Genomic DNA, 19,263 nt, shown 5'->3' with positions numbered 1-19,263 from the left:
TAGAGGGTACCAAAAAGGGTGCTGCTGCGGCTTCCTCTGTAAAGAAGTCTTCTGTGAAGACTTTAAAGAAGAAGAAGAAAACAAGAGATGAAAGCATCTCTGAATCTGACCTTCAGTACCTGGAGGAGAGAAGGAAGGTTGTGAGGCGGAAGAGACAGACGGTGAGGACGGAACAGGGACAGGATGCCTCAGTGACTGTCTCCAACCGTTCTAGGGCTTCTGCTTGGGATATCTCCTCATCTGGGGATTCTTCTGAGCAGAATTCAGATATTGAAATGGAGTTGGAGGAGGCTTCAAGAAAGAGAGAGGCTTCTGGTGATGAGCAGCAGAGGGGAGCTAAGAAGCAATCCACCCATTAACCCAAATGGCGGTTCCCCCTCCGTTAAAAGTGGTGACAATAAATGTCGCCAGCATTAAGTCGGTAAGAGCTCGTTCTATGGCCTTATTTTTGTTCAGCCAATTAGATGCTGAAATTTTATTTTTGCAGGAGACTAGGCTCACCTCCTTGGCAGATATTCATATGGCCAAGAGAGAGTGGAGGTATGGTCCATCCTACTGGTCTCTTGCGGCCGAGCCTTACGGCGGGGTGGCGGTGTTGTTTAAAACCGGCATGGTAACTGTCCGGCGGGTTATTGAGGTGGAGATTGGGAGATGTATGGTCTTAGACGTTCTTGTGGGAGGGCAGGACCTGCGCCTAATTAATATTTATGGGCCGCACACAAAGTGGGACAGGAAATGCCTTTTTACAAGGATCAAGCCATTTCTTTTTACATCCCGGCAAGTGGTTTTTGGAGGTGACTTTAATACTGTGACTAGGCCCAAGGACAGGAAGGACTTCAATGACCGGCTGGGATATGATAGCGTTTTTTTAAATAGTATGGTTAGGGATGCTGGTCTTGTGGATGTGCACATTAAGCACCTCCCGGATGACACAGGGTTCACCTTTCATCGAGGTAATAGTCAGAGTAGGATAGATAGGTTTTTTTTGAAGGAGGCCTCTGCTTTCTCACCCCCAGTGGTGCAGGCGGTGGAGTTCTCTGATCACTGTATGCTATCTGTGGTCTTGAATGCTTCAGATTTCCCTCAGAGGGGCAAAGGCATCTGGAGATTAAATTCGACTCTCCTTGAGGAAGAACATGTTAGACAATCCTTTGAGGAATTTTTTCAGGCACAGGTGACCATCCTGGACTTTTGTAGCAGCAAGGCTGAGTGGTGGGAGCTGACCAAAAAGAGGATTGCTGGATTCTTCAGGGGCCTAGCCAATAAAAAACATTTTAATAGATACATGACCTACCAACGTTTGCGGAGGAAGCTGGATATTCTTGTCTCGAGAGGAGGAGATCCTGGGGCAATCTCTGAAGTGAAAATCCTCCTCAGGAAGTGTCAATATGACCGGCATACCTCTTTGGTTCTGGAGCGGGACTATGGGAAATACCACTCGCCTGACCCTTACCAGAACTGCAAACAGGGTGTAGCTGTTAAGATGGTCGTTGGCCTTAAGGATAGTACAGGTTCCTTGACAAAGTCCAGGTCAGGGATCCTGGAGGTCGTGAGGTCTTTTTATGCTGAACTTCTTGGGAGGAAGGAGCTTGACCGAGACAAGATGGAAAGCTTTTTGGACTCTATTCCAGGTCTAAATGGTGGAGATGTCCCTTTGATGAATTTGACAGAAGAGATCACAGTTGAAGAGGTGACGAGGGCAATTGAACAGCTTGCCATCAAGAAGTCACCTGGACCGGATGGTCTGACGGCTGAGTTTTACAAAGCCTTTAAGTCTATTCTGGCCCCACATTTGGTAGAGATTTTTAACAGTTGTCTTGCTGAGGGGGTGCTTCCCCCTTCCATGAGACACTCAGCTGTGATTCTTCTTTCAAAAGGTAAAGATCCTTCGATGATTGAGAATTGGCGCCCCATCAGCCTTCTCAATGTCGATAGAAAGGTGCTGGCGAAGATACTTTTCTGGCGCCTATCGGCAGTAGCAGAGTCTTTGCTTTCTCGCCATCAGCACTGTTCGATCCAGGGTAGGAGCACCTTCACAGCGGTTTTAGCTGTCCGGGAGGCCTTGGAGCAGTGCAGGGCTGCAGGCTGGGGAAAGTATCTACTGGCATTGGATCAGGCAAAGGCTTTCGATCGTGTCAACCATGAGTACCTGTGGTTGCTCTTTAGTAAGTACGGTCTGCCGGGTGGTTTTGTCGATTGGTTAAAAGTTTTGTATAAGGGGGCAGAAAGCTTCCCTCTTGTTAATGGTTGGGTTGGACAGTCCTTTGAGGTTGGTTCTGGGGTGCGCCAGGGTTGTCCGCTGAGTCCCCTGCTCTATGTGTTTGCAATCGACCCCTTCATCAGGAGGCTAGAGAGCAGCATGTTGTGTGGGGTACCAGTGGGAATCCCGGGTGAGCCGCCTTTGAGGGTTGTTGCCTATGCGGATGATGTGTCAGTGATTGTCACTGGGACAGATGAAGCGGAGGAGGTGGTCTCTCTGACATCACGGTACTCTGAAGCATCAGGCTCCAAGATCAATCAGGAAAAGAGTGAAGTTTTTTGGATGGGAAAGGAAGGTGAGGGGTTTGATCTCCCGGACACTTTTCCAGTGCCCCAGGAAAAAATTAAGATATTAGGCATTGAATTTGGACCTGGCGATTATGGCCTCAAAAACTGGGAAGGCAGGCTGGAAGTTGCCAATACTAAGGTGGTCAGCTGGAAGAGATGGAAGTTATCTCTGAGGGAAAGGGTTGATCTGATTAAGACTTACCTGATACCGATCTTCTTGTATGTCAGCCCTGTCTGCATCTTGCCAGTGTCTCTCTATGCTAGGATCTATAGTGTGTTCTTCCAGATGCTGTGGGGGAACAGACTGAACCCCATCAAGAGGAATGTCACCTATCTATCCAGGAGGGAGGGTGGCTTAGGTATGGTCAACCCCGTTCTTTTCTTTTCACTGCTATTTCTCAAGTTTAACATTGGTAGTATGCTTGCAGTGAAACCTCCTGGATGGGCAGGCATGTTTAGATCTTGGTTTAGGCCTTTTCTGCGACTTTGGGAAGTAGGTGGCCAAGTGAAGAATCTCAGGGGTCATCGTGGTCAGCTCCCAGCCTATGTCGCTCCGTGTCTGAAGTTGCTGCGGCAGTGGCGACTGTCGGCTGAAGATCTCAGATCCGCTCCGAGGAAAGTCCTTATGAGCCGAGTCTTGAGTGAAGTCTTTCATGACCCACTGGCCTTAAGGGATTGCCCAGGCCCAATTTTGAGGGAAGGGTTAAGATTGATTAATTTGGCTAGAGTCCCCCTTAAATTCAGGGATCTGGCCTGGTTGTGCTTCCACGGGAGGCTCTATGTTCGGGGCAATTTGAAATTCCGCAGTGGGATGGATCGTGGTTGTCCTCGGGAGGAATGTGCAGGTGAGGAGGAGACTATGGACCATTTTCTGCTTCGTTGCCCTTTTAACATAGAGGTATACAAACAGGTTGGGCGGGCCCTCGGTGTTCCTTTCCTCTCCAGGCTGGGTTATGCTGAGTGGGTGTACGGAGCATTCAATACTGGTGGGGGCTTTTGTTTGGATACACTTTTTTTAGTTAGTTTAGTAGTCCGTTATTACACATGGAACGCACGGTGTCAGGTCACCCTTCGGCGTAAAATCCTTCCTGTTCAGGTGGTGGTGTGTGACATTCTGCATGAGGTGGGGAAGATTCGGGCGCTTGAGAGAGACAAGTGGGGTCAGAGGGCTTGGCTGAAGGCGTGGAGGGGTTTCAAGCCTCCCTGACTGCCAGGAGTCTCTTTCCCGGGTGTGGCTTTCTGTCTCTTATCACCCTAGATTTTTTCTTAATGCTCAGTTTTTGATAAATGGCTGCATACATAGGTGATGGGTTGTGCCTCTTAGGCCCTCTCTGCTGCTTTATGTAAATAGTTTTCTAAGAATGTTGGAAGTGGATTATGTATATATTGTATATATTCTGCACATGGATGTGTATTCCTTTGTTTTTTTTTTTTGTTGGAATATTGTACTATAGTTCTGTTTTTTACTTTTGTATAAAATATGTTGCTTGATTCTTTTCAATAAAAGATCAATAGTGCCCCATCATTGGTGTCAGTGAGAGGAATAGTGCCTCATTCTTTGGTATCAGTGGGAGAAAAAGTGCCCCAGGGGCCAAAAAAAGTCAAGCAAAGGGCCGCAGCTGGCCCCCGGGCTGCAGTTTGGGGACCACTGCTATAAAGCATGAGATAAAAAAATGTGAGTGGCTTGAAAAAAAATTCAAGCAACAAGTCAAACCAACCAGTAAGCAAATAATGCATCCCAACTCACTGCAATTGTGCTACAATCAGAACATTGACTATATTTACCACAATGCATAGTCCACTGAAGCCTCAGCATGCACAGATAACCTCACAGGGTCATTATAAGGCCATTCGGATGTGATGCAGTCTGATACGCCCAGGCTTGGACATCTGTCCCTAATCCAAGGTAACTGCTCAGTGTGTGGATAAATGTGAACAGCGACAGCTGCCATCAGGCAGTCATTACTTTGCACAGTCTTAGTGGTCATTGTTGGTCGCATACATCTGTCATCCCTGCCCCAAGTATCTGTTTATTCTTGCACTGTAATCCGGAGTTTGCATGTAATCTCCGGTGTGAATTGTGAAGGAGGCCTAAAAGCTAGTCACTGTAAGCACCCCTGTCCATGTTAAGAGTTTGTCTCAATACTCTAACTGCCATTTATACTGGAGAGCTTGGCCTGTCAAAAGCAGGGGAAGGCCTAGAGGGGAAAATGAAAGGGAAATAAAGAGAAAAAAAAAAAACAAATGCAGCCACTATATGTAAGGGCTTGTAAGTTGTAATATATAATATTTTTGTTTCTGTGCAAAGATACACTTTAACTTCTTCCCACCCAGCCACTGTACATAAATGGCTGGCTGGGCCTTTTCGTCATTCTGAGTGGATGTTCCTGTACATCTCTCAGAATGAGTGCCCGCAGCTCAGCCCTGAGGCCGCACTGTGGTGCGATCCTGTGATGGCTGTGATCACAGGACACAGCCAAGGCGGGATCAGGATATGGGTGCTGTTAATCGCCCTGCGATCACATGACCACTGTGTCCAATCACAGCCTTTACAGTGTAAACAGACACGTGTCTCTTTGTCAGTTTTGCCCACTGAGCTCAGTGATAGCTCAGGGAGTGGGGGAATCTGCAACTCTCTCATACTGGTCACTGGAAGTTCAACATGGCACCTCATGGCAAAGAACTCTCTGAGGATCTGAAAAAAGAATTGTTGCTCTACATAAAGATGGCCTAAACTATAATAAGATTGCCAAGACTCTGAAACTGAGCTGCAGCACGGTGGCCAAGAACATACAGTGGTTTAACAGGGCAGGTTCCACTCAGAGGAGGCTTCGCCATGGGCGACCAAAGAAGTTGTGTTTATGTGCAAAGCGTCATATCCAGAGGTTGTCTTTGGGAAATAAACTTATGAGTGCTGCCAGCATTACTGCAGAGTTTGAAAGGGTGTGGGGTCAGCCTGTCAGTGCTCAGACCATACGCCGCACACTGCATCAAATTAGTCTGCATGGCTGCTGTCCCAGAAGAAAGCCTCTTCTAAAGATGATGCGCAAGAAAGCCTGAAAACAGTTTGCTGAAGACAAGAAGACTAAGGACATGGATTACTGGAACCATGTCCTGTGGTCTGATGAGACCATGATAAACTTATTTGGTTCAGATGGTGTCAAGCGTGTGTGGCGGCATCCAGGTGAGGAGTACAAAGACAAGTGTGTCTTGCCTACAGTCAAGCATGGTGGTGGGAGTGTCATTGTCTGGGGCTGCATGAATGCTGCTGGCACTGGGGAGCTACAGTTCATTGAGGGAACCATGAATGCCAACATGTACTGTGATATATTGAAGCAGAGCATGATCCCCTCCCTTCAGAGACTGGGCCGCAGGGCAGTATTCCAACATAAATACAACCCCAAACACACCTCCAAGAGGACCACTGCCTTCCTAAAGAAGCTGGGGGTAAAGGTGATTGACTGGCCAAGCATGTCTCCAGACCTAAACCCTATTGAGCATCTGTGGGGCATCTTTAAATGGAAGGTGGAGGAGCGCAAGGTCTCTAACTTCCACCAGCTCCCTGATGTCATCATAGAGGAGTGGAAGAGGACACCAGTGGCAACCTGTAAAGCTCTGGTGAACTACATGCCCAAGAGGGTTAAGGCAGTGCTGGAAAATAATGGTGGCCACGCAAAATATTGACGCTTTGGGCCCAATTTGGACATTATCACTTAGGGGTGTACTCACTTTTGTTGCCAGCGGTTTAGACATTAATGGCTGTGTGTTGAGGTATTTTGAGGGGGACAGCATAAAATTAAATACTGATTTTAACTTGTAAACAACAAATCTTAAAAATAGGCCTGGCCTTGAAGTATAGATGGCAGATTGTTGAGAGTATTTCTAGTCTTTGACCTGCCTCTGGGTTGCTTGTGAGTTTCCATAAATTGTTTCAAACTGTGAGTACTTTTGTACTTGCATTGACATGTATGGGGATAACGATACTTTATACACTAACAAAGGTTTTTACCCCACTTAGATTGAAAGTCATCAAAGCTATTAGACATAAGTACAAAATATAATTTCTCGTTTCTCTGTTTCTACAGGACGGAGAATCTGCCTAGGAGAAGGCATGGCAAGAATGGAGATTTTTCTTTTCCTCACTTTTATTCTGCAAAATTTTATCCTGAAATCGGATGAGGATCCTTCCACAATTGATATCTCTCCCCTGCCCAACAGCAATGGCATTATCCACCGGTCTTTTGAGATATGCTTGATACCCCGTTAAGTTCCACAAGCTCTCTATTGTAACGCTGAGCGCTCCGGTCCCTGCTTCTGGACCGGAGCACTCGCGGCGTTCGTTCCAGATCCACTCACCTGTGCCCGCTCCGGCTCCCTCCTCCTCTCCCCGCTCACGTGGTTCCCGGCGCGTGCGCCCCTGCACCATAGGGCGCGCGCGCGCCGGTTGTTTGAAATTTAAGGGGCCTGACCAGTAATTGGTGCCTGGTCCAAACCTCCCTTCCTGTTTCCTGTGACCTGTTTCCTGCGACCTGTTTCCTGTTTCTTATATAAACCCACTCCCCCTTCCTGTCCTTGCCGGATCTTGTTGCCTTAGTGCCTTGAGAAAGCGATTTGTGTTTGCCTTGCCTGTGTATCTGACCTTCTGCCGTTGACCTCTGACTTCGAACCTTTGCCACCTGCCCTGACCTTCTGCTACGTCTGACCTTGCCTTTGCCTTGTCCTAATGTACCATGCCTGTATCAGCTGCCAGTGAGGTTGAGCCATTACCGGGGGACACGACCTGGTTGCTACCGCCGCAGCAAGTCCATCCCGCCTTGCGGCGGGCTCTGGTGAAAACCAGTAGTAACTTAGAACCGGTCCTCTAGTACGGTCCACGCCAATCCCTCACTGACACAGAGGATCCACCTCTAGTGCAGTCATCTGCCGCCAGTCCGGACCCTGACATCTATCCACATGTCACTGTCCCCTGTTAGCCTGGAGATAGAGAGACTTTGTTTTTCTGAGCTTGCAGTATTTTCCTATTGAAACCTTAATGCAACTTGCAGACATATACGTGTTGCTGTCTAACTGCTTCCCTCCCTCCATTGACTGAATTATGAGCACCTAGCAATTAAATATTTTGCATATCTTTACACATGAGACTTTTGGTATCTAATAGTATTTCTTTAATAGAACATCTCTACACCAGCCAACTCAGACTATTGTAATCATCCTAAAATAAAAAACACACACCTTAGCCTGGATTCATACCTTAGCCTGGATTCATATCTATATGTTACTGTACATATGAAGCCACATCTCTGCGAAGTGTGTTCCATCAGTGGCGGCTGGTGCTCAAAATTTTTTTTTGGGGGGGGGGCGCAAACAGAAAAATGTAATAGGCATTGCTTCGCGGCAAAAAGACGCGGTAAAAAATAGCGTGACTTTGAGGTCAAACAAGTGTGAAAGGGGCCTTCAGTAATCAAGGTACAGTGTGCCCCCATCAATACAGAGTGACCAGTGAGCAGTGCCCCATCAATGTAGAGTGACCACGGTGTGCCCCCTTCAATGTAGAGTGACCACAGCATGCCCCCATCAATGGAGAGTGACCACAGCGTGCCCCCTTCAATGTAGAGTGAACACAGAGTGCCCCCTTCAATGTAGAGTGACAACAGGGTGCTCCCCTTCAATGTAGAGTGAGCACAGCGTGCCCCCTTCAATGTAGAGTGGCCACGGTGTGCCCCCTTCAATGTAGAGTGACCACAGCCTGCCCCCTTCAATGTAGAGTGACCACAGCATGCCCCCTTCAATGTAGAGTGACCACAGCGTGCCCCCTTCAATGTAGAGTGACCACAGCGTGCCCCCTTCAATGTACAGTGACCACAGCATGCCCCCATCAATGTAAAGTGACCGCAGCATGCCCCCATCAATGTAGAGTGACCACAGCATGCCCCCTTCAATGTAGAGTGACCACAGCATGCCCCCTTCAATGTAGGGTGACCACAGCGTGCCCCCTTCAATGTAGAGTGACCACAGTGTGCCCCCTTCAATGAAGAGTGACCACAGCGTTCCCCCATCAATGTAAAGTGACCACAGCATGCCCCCATCAATGTAGAGTGACCAAAGCATGCCCCCTTCAATGTAGAGTGACCACAGCGTGCCCCCATGAATGCAAAGTGACCACAGCGTGCCCCCATCAATGTAGAGTGACCACAGCATGCCCCCTTTAATTAGAGTGACCACAGCGTGCCCCCATCAATTTAAAGTGACCACAGCATGCCCCCATCAATGTAGAGTGACTACAGCATGTCCCCATTAATGTAGAGTGACCACAGCGTGCCCCATCAATGTAGAGTGATCACAGCGTGCCCCCATCAATGTAGAGTGACCACGGTGTGCCCCCTTCAATGTAGAGTGACCACAGCATGTCCCCTTCAATGGATAAAAGATAGGGTGTTGGCGCTGCCTATTTAAAAAACAGTAGAAATGTACAAACTGTAAATGCAATAAAGTGACAGTGACAAATAATTTAGCGTAAATATTGCATGCTAAAACATAACTCAATACAAATGAGTGCTAATCTAAATAAAAATGCTTAGCAGATAAAGTGCTTATCAAATAAAGTATTGTAGTGCACGTGCAAAGAAATCCCAACTATATCATATAGTATATGGAAAGTGCTGTAAAGAGCTGGAGAAAGAACTAATATACAAAGGATAGGTATACAAATACCAAAGAAATATAATAAAATGAAAACACAATCAGAATGGTGTTGGTGTACAAATAGAATATACTAAAAGGAAACACAATCCAAATGGTGCTGGTGTGCAACCAATCTGTGAATAGTCCCAACACAATCCAAATAGTGCTGGTGTGCAACCAATAGTCCCAATGATGGAATTTTTTGTAGTCCAGTGACTGAGTATATTGTGCAGGAAAAAAAATTTTTATATATGGGTGGTAGGTGACAATCACTGTATTCAAAAGGGTGACCCCGTGCCGTGTGGTAGGGTGCTGCGTGGTCCTTTCTGGTGAACAAAGCTCGCTTACCAGAAGCACCCACCCCACACAGGGGTATAAGGCGGGTGTATAAGGATCAAGAGTCTCGGTGTCTCCCCTCCTCCTGGGTCGATGGGTCCCTGAAGTGGTCCCTGGGGTTCTAGCTGGAGGTATCCCTGGGGTATTAGTGGATCCTACTATTCTCCTATAGGCTGGGGATGGTCCGAGAGGTCCGCCAGATATAGCTCATAGCCGTATACCAAGGGATGATAGATAGACAAGGCACATAGCGTAATACTGTCTAGGAGGTTTATTCAATGTAAAACAGAAAGGTACTCACAATCAGAAAAAAGTAAACAGGCACAGGTACGAGTGTGGAGCGCGGTGTGGTCCAAGCCTCGTTCTCTGTGTGCAGGAACCGGAAGTGACGCGACACGCCGTACGCGTTTCGTAATCAATACGTCCTCCAAATATGTCCAAATATGTCCCCTTCAATGTAGAGTGACCACAGCATTCCCCCTTCAAAGTAGAGTGACCACAGCATGCCCCCTTCAATGTAGAGTGACCACGGCATGCCCCCATCAATGTAGAGTGACCACAGCGTGCCCCCTTCAATGTAGAGTGACCACAGAGTGCCCCCTTCAATGTAGAGTGACCACAGCGTGCCCCCTTTAATGTAGTGTGACCACGGTGTGCCCCCTTCAATGTAGAGTGACCACAGCGTGCGCCCTTCAATGTAGAGTGACCACAGTGTGCCCCCTTCAATGTAGAGTGACCACAGCATGCCCCCATCAATGTAGAGTGACCACAGCGTGCCCCCATCAATGTAGAGTGACCACAGCGTGCCCCCATCAATGTAGAGTGACCACAGGGTGCCCCCATCAATGTAGAGTGACCACGGTGTGCCCCCCCACCACCGCCGGAGGAGAGAGAGGAGGGAGGCACTGAGTCTGAGGCAACGGCTGCATTGAATCACTTGCCCCCTGCTCTTGGGCTGGCTCTCTCACAACAACCAGACCGGACCGACTCTGCTGCTGACGGCGGGACTCGGGAGACTCGGGACTCTGGAGACGAGACGTCTTCTTCCTCGATCACGCGCCGCTGCTCCTCCTCTCTGACGGCGGGCGGGAAGGTGACTCTGGGATGGTGAGTGATTGACGCACGCACCGCCCCCACGCGACGTCACCTGGGATGTCCTCCTGTATGATTGGTCCAGGCTGGAGTCTGGACCAATCACAGCCAGGACAGCACTACACTGGGGAGTGTCGGGTGCATTGCTCTGCGCCCCGATGACCCCCAGAAGGCCGCCAATCTGCGCTTCTGTCTGGTGCATGTGGGATGCAAACCCCCCCCATAGCCAGCAGTAAGTCCGGCGCCCCTAGTGGGCTTCAAATGCTAATTTTTTTTTTTATTATTTTTTTTTTCTTCTTTGCACAGATTGGGGGGGGGGGGCGCCGGGGCGCCCCTGCGCCCCCTATAGACCGGCCGCCACTGTGTTCCATACCTCTAAATTAGGGTTTAACCTCTTATGGACTGCCCAGGCAGATTTACTGCAGCAGGGCGACCCTCCTGGGTGAAATCACGTACCTGTACGTGATTTTGTGCACAGGGTCTGGGGGGCACGAGCAGGAGCCAATCAGCGGGTCTGGTGGATGCGATGCCTGCGGGGACCCGCTGATTGTTCACAGGGGAGGCAGAACGGAGGTAAACAAGGCAGACCGCCATTCTGTCAGAGAGGAAGATAGAGATCTTGTGTTTCTGCTAAACAGGAACATGGATCCTTTCTTTTGCCTTTCATGTGGTTTGGTACATGAGGAATATGCAGTTCCTCCCCTTCCCTCTCCTATGAGCCTGGATTTACATCGCTGGTTACCCTAAGGAGGATTCTTTGATCATTTCATAAAGTTGTTTGGTCTGTTTATCATATGGTAGTACAGACCCACAGCATCTTATGAGTGCCCATTTCATTCATTCAGTTGGTGACGGGATTTATTTCACCTTTAAGTTTCATCTTTTCCTGGCATCAGGATGGATTTCTTCACTTATTGGGACTTTATTATATGATTTTTTCACTTACTGTATATGGGACTTCAGTGATTTCATTATCATATTTATATGTCATATTTCTTTGACACCTTTATCACTTTGGTTATGTGATTTTTTGTGATTATGTTTTATGATATGTCATTTCATTTAGCGCTGCACTCATTATACATTTGTTTTCCTTTAATCTGTATATCAGTTATTTAGTGCTGACAGCTTAATTTTTGGTGATAGCGCATAATAGATTTTTTTCTTCCATCTATAACAGCTTCAACTCTTCTGGGAAGGCTGTCCACAAGGTTTAGGAGTGTGTCTATGGGAATGTTTGACCATTCTTCCAGAAGCGCATTTGTGAGGGCAGGCACTGATGTTGGACGAGAAGGCCTGTCTTAAAGCGTGCGCTCTAATTCATCCCAAAAGTGTTCTATCAGGTTGAGGTGCAGTCATTGGCCACAATAACAAATCCCAGCACAGGTGTCATTGGCACATTAACAATTCTCTGCACTGGTGTCATTGGCCATATTAATACCTCCCAGCGCTGGTGTCATTGGCCACAATAATAACTCCTGGCACTGGTGTCATTGACCAGAATATTAAGCAACATCACTGGTGTCCTTGACCACAATATTAATTCCCAGCACTGGTGTCATTGGCCACAACTGTAGCCCGCAATAATGGTGTCACTGGCTATAATAACTCCTTGCACCAGTGTCATTGGCCAGAATATTATGCCCCAGAATTTATGTCATTGGTCATAATATTAACTCCCAGCATTGGGGTCATTGGTCACAATAATAGGCCCAAACTTTGCTGCCATTGGTCACAATAAACCCCAATATTGGTGTCATTGGCTGCAAAAATAACCCCCCAAGGTTGGTGTGAGTTCAATAACAGCCCCAGTATGGGTGATCAGTTACTGCAATCATAAGCCACAGCATGGGTACAGTGGCAGAAAGAAAACCCCCCAGAATTGCTGTCTTTGAAAACAGTAACCCAAGCATTGGTGTGACTGGCATCAAGAATAACCCCCAGCAGTGGTATCAGTGACCACGATAATAGCCCCCAATCTTGGTTTCATTGGCATCAATAATAACTCCCAGCATTGGTGTCATTGGCTGCAATAATACCACATTATTATAGTTGTTGTCAGTGGTTGCAATAACAGCTCCCAGCTAGGATAATCAGTAGCCCAAAAAACCCCCAACATTGGTGTCAGGGGTAGAAATTATAACCCCCAAGATTGGTGTCAGTGACCACACGAATACCCCTAGAATGTGTGTCACTGGCAACAACAATAACCCTCAGCATTGGTGGTCAGTCACTGCATTATTAATACCCATCGCTGGTGCCAATGGCTGTAATAATAACCCCCAGAAGAGGTGTCAGTGGTCAAAAAGGATTCATTTTAGGGGTGTTCATATTGTCCCAGAACTTTTATGAGATGTTGTATGACAGAAAATAAAGAGACACATTTTTTTTCTTTACATAGTAAAAAAAAAAAGAAAAAACAGTGCCTATGTATAGTGCAGGAGTGTGTAAAGCAGAGCACAGGGGTTAGGGAGTGCTGCAGTCAGTGACGGGTTTAGGATATATAACGCAGACTACACGGGTCCAGGATTACATAATGCACAGTATGCAGGGTCCAGAAGTACATAATGCACAATATGCAGGGTCCAGGAGTACATAATGCACAATATGCAGGGTCCAGGAGTACATAATGCACAGTATGCAGGGTCCAGGATTACATAATGCACAGTATGCAGTGTCCAGGAGTACATAATGCACAGTATGCAGGGTCCAGGAGTACATAATGCACAGTATGCAGGGTCCAGGAGTACATAATGCACAGAATACAGGGTCCAGGATAACATAATGCACAGTATGCAGGGTCCAGGAGTACATAATGCACAGAATGCAGGGTCCAGGAGTACATAATGCACAGAATGCAGGGACCAGGAGTACATAATGCACAGAATGCAGGGTCCAGGAGATGACCGGTCCGGACATGATAACAAGAGACTGCAGACATGATACAAGAGACTGTCAGAGACTGCAGACATGATACAAGAGACTGTCAGAGACTGTGGACATGATACAAGAGACTGTCAGAGACTGCAGACATGATACAAAAGACAGCAGACATGATAAGAGAGACTGTCAGACACTACAGACATGATACAAGAGACTGCAGACATGATACAAGAGATTGTCAGAGACTGCAGGCATGATACAATAGTCTGTCAAAGACTGCAGGCATGATACAAGAGACTGTCGGAGACTGCGGGCATGATACAAGAGACTGTCAGAGACTGCAGGCATGATACAATAGACTGTCAGAGACTGCAGACATGATACAAGAGACTGTCAGAGACTGCGGGCATGATACAAGAGACTGTCAGAGACTGCGGGCATGATACAAGAGACTGTCAGAGACTGTGGACATGATACAAGAGACTGTCAGAGACTGCAGACATGATACAAAAGACAGCAGACATGATAAGAGAGACTGTCAGACATTACAGACATGATACAAGAGACTGCAGACATGATACAAGAGATTGTCAGAGACTGCAGGCATGATACAATAGTCTGTCAAAGACTGCAGGCATGATACAAGAGACTGTCGGAGACTGCGGGCATGATACAAGAGACTGTCAGAGACTGCAGGCATGATACAATAGACTGTCAGAGACTGCAGACATGATACAAGAGACTGTCAGAGACTGCGGGCATGATACAAGAGACTGTCAGAGACTGCAGGCATGATACAAGAGACTGTCAGAGACTGCAGACATGATACAAGAGACTATGGTTAAAAGAGAGGTAAATGGCGATGCCTAGTATAGCAGGTAAATATGGCAGGTATAGTATAGGTATAGGGGGATGGCTCAACCCTACAAGTTCAGCAGGTGTAATCGCAGAGTTAAAAATTAGACTCTATAAAACATGCAGTAAGAGATGATTTCATAATCAAACCACTGCTACTGGATCTGCCACGAGGTTCTGCAGCAGCTGCCCTGGAACTGAGTCTAGGAATATCCCCGGACTCTGAGGGGCCATGCTATCCAGAGAGATAGGATCCCGGCGGGCTATACTTTCTATCTATAGGGATAGGACCCATATTGGCCAGACTTCCCAGACGAACCGAGGGATAGGATCTGAGGACCATAGGAGTCATAATACAAATTGCAGGCTTGTTACCCCTGTAGGGGTGATTATCTCTGGTAAGTGTGGTCCTGGGAGTGAGGGAAGCACCACACCAGCCACACTTGAAGAAAAATTAATTTCTGGTTACCTGCACTAAAGTCACTTTTGGCCGTGACACAACACAAAGTCACATTGTTTTTTCTTTGCACTTGAGCACTTTATACAGTATGTGCTATTTTGGGACTATTTAAGGACAATATTATATACAATCCATGTTCAGAAATTGCATTTAATTTGTATGCGTTTTGAACACTTTAACCTGAGCGTCTTTTGTTGTGCGACTTGGATTTAAATATTTCTATTATACCTTGTCTGGAGTATTGGTGATTAAATAATAATAGAAAAAAAAATGGATTTAAAAAGCCATGTATATTCCATCTTATGCATATATAGATTGTGAACAGCTTAGCTTCCATCTTCTTTCAAAGTGAATGAAAGTTCATATGTACTTGTTAAACAAAATTTCTCTTACAATAGGGTCTTATAATTTCAGCAGATGTTTCTGTTTTCTTTTGTCATAAATAAAGTGATACATTGACATCTCTATCAGATAAGACATAATGGTAGTGTCAGCCTGTCTGTAAGTATTGCAACAATAGACAATGGCTCAGTGTTCTTCATCAGACATTTAAAATATAAATGTTAAAGATACCGTATATCCAGAGATGTATAGTAACTAAGTAGAACTACTTCACTACTGTACTTAAGTACCGAAAGGCGGTATCTGTACTTTCCTAGAGTAGAATTTTTTTCTCCTACTTCCACTTTTACTTCACTACATTTTTTCAATGATTTCAATACTTTACTCTGATATTTTTTTTTTGTGCTTCATAGTTACTCATTACAATTATAAAAATTACCACTGCCAGAACAGTAGATGGTAGATTTCATGAAGCTCAAAACATGTGTATTATCAGTGCATACTAAAATAAAAGCTACTGTATGTATAAATAAAAGCTGCATTTGAAATAATAAAAAACAATATGATGTTGAAACTTTTGACTTCTTTATTTAATAACTACATAACACAGTACTTGTACTTTTACTTTCAGTACTTGAGTAGCAATTTTTTTTCAAAACTACTGGTACTTTTACTTTCAGTACTTGAGTATCAAAATTTAAAAAAAAACTACTTGCAATACTTAAGTACAAAAAATGTTGAATCCTTTAGTACTTCTACTCAAGTCACTTTTTGATCGAGCACTTCCACTTCTACTCAAGTCACTTTTTGATCGAGCACTTGTACTTTTACTCAAGTATGAGTTTTGAGTACTTTATACAACTCTGCTTATATCATGTGTAAACTGTATATCAACAATTAAGTCTTATTCTATTGTTGATGTGGTGGAATGTGTATATGATGATATATATATATATATATATATATATATATATATATATATATAATATGCATATGTGTGTATATATATATATATATATGTATATATAAATGTTAGAATACATTTCTTTTAAGCGTAAGGACATGTGTAAGTGTAACTAATTACCTCACTTTATAGAAGTTTGTGTTTAAGTGATTAAGGTATCATAAATACTACAAGCCAGACCGCAATAGATCTTCCAATCCTAGCCTAAATGTCTGACAGCCTATGGCATGGTCAAATAATTAATGGATTTTCACTAGCCAGACAGGTCAAAGGTCATCAGATAAGGATATATTCTAATTTTTTAAACACAAAATCTAATGAACAGTACAATACTGCCTCCTTTAGACATACTAATAAATGCAGTCTTGGGATAATTTAGTATTTACAATATAAATATATGTATTGTATTATTAATAATTATCTTTATAAATGGCATTGCTTGCCAAGATGAATGATGGAGATTAGATGGACATTTATGTATGTACTGAGAGTATGGACAAGTTTTTATGTTGTGTTTTATGGCTAATCTTGAATATAGAGAAATCATCATTTAACTTTATTATACAAAACATTGGGTTATTTATTAGGAGAGGTGTGACTATGACCTCACCAGTTAATGGATAGAATATCCCAACCAATGGGGATAATGTTCCTCCCTCTGGGTTTAACTTATGGTAATTTTAATAGCCCTTTGTTCATACCATATAAAAGGAAGAACCCAGATGAGAGAGAGGACACATTACATTGCCCAACATACATTACATATACATCACACACACTACTACATCCCTCGATATACTCATCCAGACATACTCCATCTTGCTCCATCATTCATCTGAAACTTTGAGGGACGCCAAACGAAACTCCTCCCTCACTGGCCACCATCCTAAGAAAGGCATCCATCTTAGGACTCTGGTAACAACCATTTAATGCTAGCAGCCATCTTAAGTGTGGTAAATATAATCTTGCTGTGTTATTTGATTTTATTTAACAATTGTTTAATTTCTTATATGTTTTATATTGCATATTTAAGGGTAATAAGATTACAATCCCAGCCGTATAAACCATAGTAGATTTTTCTCTAAAAAGCTAATTTTTGTTTTTATACATTTTTATTAATAACAGATTTAGCGCATTAATTGCGATTTTAGTCTTCTGCTTTGCATGGCTTATTCTCGCTCCATCTGCAGAGGAACAACTTTCAGGCTATGTGATTCGCAGACAATTGTAGTCTGTTTATATAGAAAACTTACCTATGGTTTATGCTATACCTGGAGAAAAGGTAATATTGCTTTCGTTTTGCTTTCACTTTGTTTCAGTTTCACTTTCATTATTGAGCTAAACATCGCATTGCATTAATTGTTTGAAGTTAGTATTTTATGTAGAGTTATCTTTTTGTGTCATTTCCTGTTTGATCATATATTGTGAATACATGTCTTGTGAATAAATATTTTAAATATATTCCTTACTGTAGACTGTACTCACTAAGATTGGTATATGCTTTTAAAAAGAAATTAATCAATTAAAAAGAATTCGCTACATATTGATTTATGGAAATAAGTGGAGATTCTCCTTCCTCACAGATCTATGCTTATTGACATAAATAGACACTGTTATATTCAGAGCAGTATAAATATTCTGACATAATGGAGGTACAGCGAGATATTATTAAATATTCTCACAACCTGATTTTTATGCAATATTTGGACCAGAAATCACATTCATTATTAATTTCTTGCAGCACTTAGTTGCTGAAATAAAGCAAATGCAAGTTGCACATAAAAAGTGCTATAAAGTGACTATAACCAATAAATAAGCCCAAATTGGGCGTGAGAAGTAAGGTGCTGAAGGTAGAGGTAGATATAAAGTGCTTGTTGAAAAAAACAGAAGTTATAATATGGACATTTCATTTTTTGCTGATGCGATTTTGGGCTAATCGCAAAACATTTATTTGCAACTATTAATTATTTATTGATCACCCGACTTTTATTCACCACTTTATATTTCTGTCTACCCCACACATTTCTTTGGGGGTTTATTCATATTTTCTGGCATTTCTTTTTTGCACAGTCACTGGAACACTTTAATAAGTTTGAGATTACGTCTTTTGGGGACGTTCACTATCACCTCACCAACACTTGTCACAGAGTCACTTTATGTATAATTTAATTTTCACTAATATTATGGATATATGTTTATGAGTTTTAATAGTGATTATGAAATCATCTCTTACTGCATGTTTTATAGAGTCTAGTTTTTAACTCTGTGATTACACCTGCTGAACTTGTAGGGTTGAGCCATCCCCCTATATCTATACTATACCTGCCATATTTACCTGCTATTCAAGGCAGCGCCATTTACCTCTCTTTTTACCATTTTATTTTTTACTATATATCCTTGGATTATAGTTAGGAGGTAGGCTGCAGCCTGCACTTTGATTTTCTCTGCAGACATGATAAAAGAGACTGTCAGAGACTGCAGACATGATACAAGAGATTGTCAGAGACTGCAGACATGATACAAGAGACTGTCAGAGTCTGTGGGCATGATACAAGAGACTGTCAGAGACTGCAGACATGATACAAGAGACTGTCAGAGTCTGTGAGCATGATACAAGAGACTTCAGACATGATACAAGAGACTGTCAGAGACTGCAGACATGATACAAGAGACTGTCAGAGTCTGTGGGCATGATATAAGGGACTGTCAGAGACTGCAGACATGATACAAGAGACTGTCGAAGACTGCAGACATGATACAAGAGACTGTCGAAGACTGCAGGCATGATACAAGAGACTGTCAGAGACTGCAGACATGATACAAAACACAGCAGACTTGATAAAAGAGACTGTCAGACATTACAGACATGATACAAGAGACTGCAGACATGATACAAGAGACTGTCAGAGACTGTGGACATGATACAAGAGACTGTCAGTGACTGCGGACATGATACAAGAGACTGTCAGAGACTGCAGACATGATACAAGAGACTGTCAAAAACTGCGGACATGATATAAGAGACTGTCGGAGATTGCGGGCATGATACAAGAGACTGTCAGAGACTGCAGACGTGATACAAGAGACTGTCAGAGACTGCGGA

At 44.2% G+C, this 19,263-nt stretch overlaps 1 protein-coding gene across 2 annotated transcripts in view; it reads left to right on the top strand.

Moving 5' to 3' along the window:
- The window catches only part of LOC309559474 (cytochrome P450 2C8-like), a 105,555-nt gene extending 98,733 nt beyond the window's left edge, over positions 1 to 6,822 (top strand). For both annotated transcript variants that reach the window (XM_082262747.1, XM_082262746.1), the window contains exon 10: positions 6,633 to 6,822. In XM_082262747.1, the coding sequence (XP_082118873.1) occupies positions 6,633 to 6,814 (182 nt within the window). In that variant the 3' untranslated portion in view covers positions 6,815 to 6,822. The remainder of the gene's footprint in view (positions 1 to 6,632) is intronic.
- The last annotated feature ends 12,441 nt before the right edge of the window (positions 6,823 to 19,263 follow it).

This window comes from Pelophylax lessonae (genome assembly GCF_965119305.1).
Source record: "Pelophylax lessonae genome assembly, chromosome: 7".
NCBI classification, from domain to species: domain Eukaryota; kingdom Metazoa; phylum Chordata; class Amphibia; order Anura; family Ranidae; genus Pelophylax; species Pelophylax lessonae.
The sequence above is the reverse complement of the archived record's forward strand: the minus strand, read 5'-3'. Positions and strand labels throughout refer to the sequence as shown.